The sequence below is a fragment of the Echinops telfairi genome, unplaced genomic scaffold (genome assembly GCF_000313985.2).
Source record: "Echinops telfairi isolate 266 unplaced genomic scaffold, ASM31398v2 ScPeMD7_6;HRSCAF=24_0, whole genome shotgun sequence".
In the NCBI taxonomy this organism is placed as follows: Eukaryota; Metazoa; Chordata; class Mammalia; order Afrosoricida; family Tenrecidae; genus Echinops; species Echinops telfairi.
The window spans coordinates 2,243,191-2,250,316 of record NW_022103902.1 but is presented as its reverse complement, the minus strand read 5'-3'; the positions used below and the strand labels follow the sequence as shown (position 1 = coordinate 2,250,316).

At 37.5% G+C, this 7,126-nt stretch overlaps 1 protein-coding gene across 1 annotated transcript in view; it reads right to left on the bottom strand.

Moving 5' to 3' along the window:
* ZPLD1 (zona pellucida like domain containing 1) overlaps positions 1 to 2,223 on the bottom strand; it is a 45,594-nt gene extending 43,371 nt beyond the window's left edge. Inside the window, exon 1 of the mRNA XM_004706380.2 lies at positions 2,118 to 2,223. Coding sequence (XP_004706437.1) covers positions 2,118 to 2,223 — 106 coding nt within the window. The remainder of the gene's footprint in view (positions 1 to 2,117) is intronic.
* Positions 2,224 to 7,126: the final 4,903 nt, after the last annotated feature.

Sequence of the window (7,126 nt, the reverse complement as noted above, 5' to 3'; positions counted from 1 at the left end):
TCATGGAAAAATTAGATATCCCCTGAAAATAGACCTAGCGCATCTTTGGGAGCAAAAATTAATATAAGACACTGTTTTATTTTCGGGGAAACAGGGTACAAAATATGAGTGCGTCCTGCCTGCGCTGGCAAAGACCGAATGGCTTGGTCTTGCCTGCAAGGTAAAGGCAACACACAGTCTTGCAGGAAGTATTCTTGACAAAATAATTACACCTGAGTATATTCACGCCTTTAATTAGTTCATAGGATACGCCAGGGAAACCTAGCATGTCCAAGGCTATCTCAACATGACAGGTAGCCAAATCCAGAGTGTCAGAATTCTATAAGACAAATAACCTAATGACTTAAAGAGATAAGTAGCATTTTTTTAAAGTTGAGAGAAAACAATTACACATTACAAGAGATTTAAAAGAAGGTGCGCAGTGTCAGAAACCACTTGATGGCCCCTAACAACAACAACAAGAGACATGTTAGCAAATGTAATACGGAGATGTTTTAGGGCCAACCTGACCGAGCCATTCAATCATTTTAAGAAATCATGGTTTATTTTATGTATACATTAAGTATATTTATATTTTAAGTTCTTTTTCATTAAATATGTATATCAAAGCATGAACAAACAAAATAAACTTACTCTAAATTGTTTCTGGGATGGAAGTGATAAGAAGAGAAAAATTAAACAAAACTGATAGACAAATGCTGAAATCGATGAAGCAGCATGACCAGTGTCAGCAACTTTTAGCACTGCCCTCTCTTTATGGATATGTTTGAAATTTCCATGATAAAGATGTAAACAAAACAAAATGTCTCATTTTTTGTATACAAAACAATCCCCGTTGGCCTACATCTCTAGCTTCATCCTCAGGCATTGCGCCATGACTTCCGTACTATGGCCAACGTGGCCACTACACGCGTCCTAGTGATTCCCAGTGATACTCTGGCGTGCTGGGGTATTGTGCTGGAACACCAGATTACTTCTCTCCGAACAAATTTCCTGAGTAAGACCAGTGATGTTTTTCCCTACGGATGCTCAGTGGAGGTTTGCAGAACATAAAACAGGTCGGAAGGTATTGGGGTTTCCATAGCAAACATGGCCTCTCCGGTGTGACTAATCTTTATTTCGTAACCGTTCACCTATCGTTCTATGACTTTGGTTATTATAAAATGGTGGGTACTTAACTAAAACGTGTTCCTTCTCACCAAGTTCCAGCTGTGGGAGCACATGGGATATGTTTATTTGGTATGGCCAGCATCTCAGTAAAGTTAAAAATCAGCACCTTATCATTTCATCTCCCCTTTGATCTCCCCTTTTAAATTTGTTCTGGTTTTTAATATTTTCTGCTTTCTTTTCGATCGAAGTTTTTCTTCTATTTTACTTTGCTATTGTTGTTAGTTGTTTGTTTGTTTTTTAATGTTGTTCTGTACATGAAATCCAGGATAGTTAAATATATAGCATCAGTAACTGGATCTAGGATCCCTGGAGAGTATGGCACAAGAAATTTGGGGAAATGGAGAAATAACAACAATGAGAACACCCTCATGAAGTCGTGTTATATGTTTTTCCGTGTTTCGGTGTATGAAACTCAGGATTGATGAACCTTTAGCAAGGAGAACAAGGGTTTGGGGCGGGGTGGGCAAGGGTTACAGAGTAAAAGGGAGATGAGGTCAAGGAGTCCAGGGAGTAAAAAAAAATTTTGGAAACTGTGGTAGCAATTGGAAAATTCTGCTTGACATGACTAAAGTATGGAAGGATATGACATATGCATTAACTCTCAGTAATAAATTTTTTAAATGAAAAAAATAAAATAAAAGAGGCATCAATTAGGTATATTTTTGAAAGAAATTAAACTTTGCCAATTTTATCACACACTAGCCAGTATTTTTCAAGTCTGTGAGTGATCATTAGAATTTTCATTATGAAGAATTTTATATGGTAATGTGGATATAAATTGCAGATCCAGAAAAAAAAAAAAACACTTTTTGTCATTTGCTTATTGTTAATTGTGACTTAATGTAGAGTCTGCACTCCATTTTTCCCTATGTATTTAAATGGTTTATTATTCAAACATCATCACTCTTTCTGGATAATATTAGAGACAATATTAGATTCAGACTTACCGGGAAACCTACTGTGGAGGTTGGCATCACAATTGTAGCTGTTGAACTGTGCGGAGCCTGGAAGCACTCTCATGGTTAGAAGCAGCAACAACCATATTTGTTCCATTGCCAAACCTAGAAAAGATGTATGTATCATGTGGACATTACCATTCTTCACGCCTGTGCACTTGAAAGTATGAAACGGATTTCAATTCAATCCTAGATTTGCAATTAACATAGTTACAGTCCAAGTTCATTAAAGTCCTGCGACTCAGCAGAAATAATTATCATCAATGAAGACGCAGACTTTGGTTACAATATTTCAATAATAGTTTCACACTTTGGCTTCAGTTTGCTAAGGATTGCAAGGATAGGCTTTTGTAATAGACTACCCAATATAAACTATAGATGAAATTCTTAAGGTAAAAATGATCTATTGTAAAATCGAAGGCATACCAAATATCTGACGGACTGGAGCCCATAGCCAGGCAGAATGGGGCTGTGGATTCTTATCCTGACGGACCCACTGCTGAAAACTTGCCTTTCCACCAGAGATAAACTGAATCAAAACCTACATTTTTACAAGATCTCCAGGATATTTGATTCTGAGTCAGTATATCTGGAACAGAAAGGCACTTTTGCAATGGAATGAAATGATGAGAATCCCTGGGAACAAATTTTGAATCAACTCTGCATTTTACAATACCAGCGTCTTTAAAGTTAGTAGGATTTAAATACTCAACATCTTGTTGTAAGACCTGACAATATGTTAATGACCAAACAATGTCAGAAAACTTTATTCTATCACCAAGAAATTCCAGACTCATGCCACTTCTAGAAAGTTAATGGTTTGTGTATAGTTTTCTCAGGAAATAAAAGGAGGGTAGGAGGAAGAACAGAAAAAACACTTTGTGTGGAAATAGATCATGCTTTCTCCAATGACTACTCTTTGCTGAGACAGAAAAAATGAATCCTTATGAGAAAGTAATGGAAGATGTTGTTTTAAATTACTGTTAATTAGAAATTGACTTTAATACATGCATGAGGATATATTTTTTGCTTGGATACCCCTTAATTGTTCTAATAAAATTAAAACAACTTCCATAGTGCCCAACTTATCTCAGAGCATTGAAAAACATCGTTGGGGTGGTTGGTTTTGATCTATGCATAAAAACAGAAAGGATAAAATCATAAGTAGTTTAATCAAGTAATTTGGTACATTTTAGAAGCTTGAGGTTTTAGGGGGAAAATATATTTTAGCTGAACTTGTAAAATCAGCCCTTGGATGATTAATCAAATCTTCAGCAAAAGGAAGGAAATAAATTGGGCCTTTGAATCATCATTTTAGAATACCAGGTTTATGGTGCACAAAGTTACTTTGGTGGGGATGTGGGAAAGGAAGGATATGTTTACTCTCAAAAATAGATTAGAAAGAATATTAACTCAACAGAAACTTCCTTCCTTCAGCATTATGCCAAACTACTTAGGTGCAAAATGACTTTGGGAGGAACAGTTTTATGTCTGATCACCTGAGACAAGAGGCTCTAATGAAAGTCTGAGCCTCCAAGGATGTTTTCACTGTGTAACACCTCCAAACTCTTAGGAGAGAATTCAAACACAGTTGCTTTGCAGTTTTTGGAAGACCAATAGAGAAGAGAGCAACAGGATTCTAAAGACCACACACACACACACACACACACACTTCTTTTCTCGTCTACTTGACCCCTGGACTCTTCTGAGTGCAGATCTCCTTAGTTCCCATTAGATGTGTCAGTCACCATTGTCTCTCCACTTAGAGACATCACATTGCTGAGGATTGATAGAGTCGGGGATTGCCCCTGATGAATTATTCTCCATATTCTTAAAAACGTTCTGGTTCACATAGTCACTCGCAACAAGAGACGAGTAATGCTCCTTGAGGACATGCTGCACAGCCATCTGTATGCTAAAGCATGCGCCTTTAGTCTTCCAGTCAGATTCCGCAGAACAACTGGGCAAGGTTAGAATCATTGTCTCATTCACAGTGGAAGAAATAAGTCTTAGAAAGGTTTACGAACATGGAAAGCAAATGGAGCAACTGAGATTCCACGGTATGTAGTAATAAATTTCTAATCATAAACTTTGCTTCAGAAGCTGGTTAAAAATTTTATTGCTATTAAATAAGTTTAGTGGTCTTTCCATAGCCATTTACAATTTAGCATCTTTGTCTTAAATTGCGTGATCTATTTAGTAGACATTTTGTATGGAAATATATAAACATACTCTAATCAAATGTCATTTGCTTAATTATAAATGCATTTAATAATATGGAAATCGTGAGAGCAAGGTGGTTTTTAAAATATGAAGACAGTGGGATTTTTTCTATAAATTAACTGGACACATCATGTTTCCAAAGCTGAATGAGAAATCCATGTCATTTGAAACACCTGATTGATACAAATAATGAAGTGTTAACATCACAACCTTGGATAAGTCCTGCTTCCTTTCTTCACACTGTGGAGACAGTCTATTGCAATGTTATGGAGATTAAAACTTTCAAGATTTTGATGAAGGGAAAATAGAGGTAGTAATCAGCCTGCTGTAAATGAAAATGAATTGATGTTGATATCAGGGGAAATGGATTCAAATACTTCTTAGCCATTTACTAGATTTGTCATTCCAAACTCAAGATGATGCTCATAAGATTCCATGAAGCATCAGTGCATAACGCAGTCCTACACAAAGCAATCAGTGCAAGGGATGCTCACGAGGCCTCTGATGGATCCCTTAGCCAAACCATGTGCTCCAGAACCAGCCTGCTACCTACAGAGGTGGTGTGTCCATAAGCTAACAGAAGCCCAGATTAGTTGAATCCCAAAATGTATGATGTTTGAACAGATCTGTGTTTAAATATTAAGGTATATTAAGAGAGACAGTATCCATATGTTTAATGCCTCTAACATTTATTAGTGCTTGCGGCATTTTCAGGATTTTCAGAGACTCTACATTTCACTGGTCTTATACAATCTGGAACTGTTCTTTAGAGATCCTAGCCCTGGGAAGGACACCACGCTGGTAAAGTAGAGGGGCCGTGAAGAGAGGCAGGGCTTCAGTGAGGTAGGTTGACACAACGGCTGCAACAATAGGCTCAAGCATAGGAACAATTCTTTTTTAAAAAGGCCCATGAAGGGGAGCCTTTGATTCTTTGGTGCCTGGGGCACTACGGGATGGCACTGACTCGATGGCACCTAACAGCAGCCCAACAATTCCCATAGTCCCTGAAACTCTTGTCTGAAAATGAAATTGCTTTGAATTTGTGGACTGTGTTTGTTGAAGTTGGCTTGTACTTTCAGGAGGCCATGATATTTTCAATATTCATTGCCAATGCCACAATTTAAAAGTATAGATTTTTCTTCAGTCTTCAAAGTAATATCCTTTATTTTCAGCACTCTAAACAGGTATTGCGTAGCCAATATACCCATAGCAAGATGTCTTTTGTTCTCCTGACTACTGTTCCCATCGGATTGTGGGTCCAAGCTAAACAAAATCCTTAAGAACGTCAACCTTTTCTCCATTTATATTGATGTTACCTATTGGTTCAAGTGTGAATATTTTTCCTTCTTTACATTGATTTGTAATCCATGCTGCTGCAACCCTTGCTCTTCACCAACCATTTAAGTCCTCCTCACATTCAGCCAGCGAGCTTGCATCGTCTGCATGTTGCAGGTTGTTGACTACATTCTTCTTCATGCGGCATCCTTTCTGGTGATTTGCTCAGCATCCAGATTTGGCAAGTATGGTGAGAGGATATAAACCCTGACACACACCTTTCCTGATTTTAAAACACGCATGGCAAGAGCCTCCAGTAAAATGATTAAAATGAAAACAGGAAAGATAGAGAGACACCTAGATATGTCATGGCGCATTGAAGTTAGTGTAATGAATTGAAACAAATCATGCTGCCTCTTGATCTATGTACAAGTTCCAAATGAGCACAATGAAATGTTCTGGAATTTACGTTCTTCTCAAGGTAATCCACAGTTTGTTATGGTCCCCACAGTCAAATGCCTTGGAATAGTCAATGAATCACAAGTAAACACCTTTCTGGTATTCTCTGCTTTACGCCAAGACCCATCTGACATCAGCAACTACATCTCTTGTTCCACAACCTCTTCTGAGTCCAGCTTGAAATTTTGGCATCTCCCTGTTAATGTATTGCTGCAACCATTCACTATTGGATGCCAACAACCGTTTGCTTGCATGTAATACCAATGACATTGTTCTATAATTTGAGCATTCCGTTGCATCCCCTTTCTGTGGAATAAGTACAAATAAGGATCTCTTCTAGTCAGTTGACCAAGTAGCTGCCTTCCAAATTTCCTGCCATAAATGAATGAATGCTTCCAGTGCTTCATTAGCTTATTGAAATATTTCTATTGGAATTCTATCAATTTCCTGGTGCCTTGTGTTTGGCAAATGCTTTCAAGGCATACTGAACTTTTCATTCATTGCCATTGGTTACTGCTCTTATGCTACCTCTTGAGATGAAATGCCGACTAATTATTTTTGGTGTAGTGACTCTTGCAATCTTTCCATCTTTTTTTAATGCATCCTGTATCATTCAAATTTTTCCCATAGAATGTTTCAATATTGGAACTCGTGGTTTGATGTTCTCTTAATTTCTTTCAGTTAAAGATATTCTGAGTGTGTTCATATTTTTTGTATTTCTAACTCTAGGTCTTTGCACATCTCATTATAATAATTGTCTTTATCTTCTTGAACTTCCCTTTGACATTTTTTGTACTTCTTTAACTTAATCATTTTGTCCATTTGCTTTAGCCACTCTACAATTAGGAGCAACTCTGAGAACCTCTTCTGTCACCCCCTTTGATCTTTTATTAATTTCTTGTCTTTCTAATGACCTATCACTTCTTCATTGGTGCTTTTCTCATGTCCTCCCACAGCTCATCAGGTGTTCTGCTGTAACTGTTCAATGTAGCAAACCTGTTCTTGAGATGTCCTCAAAATTCAGGTGAAATACTCAAGGTCGT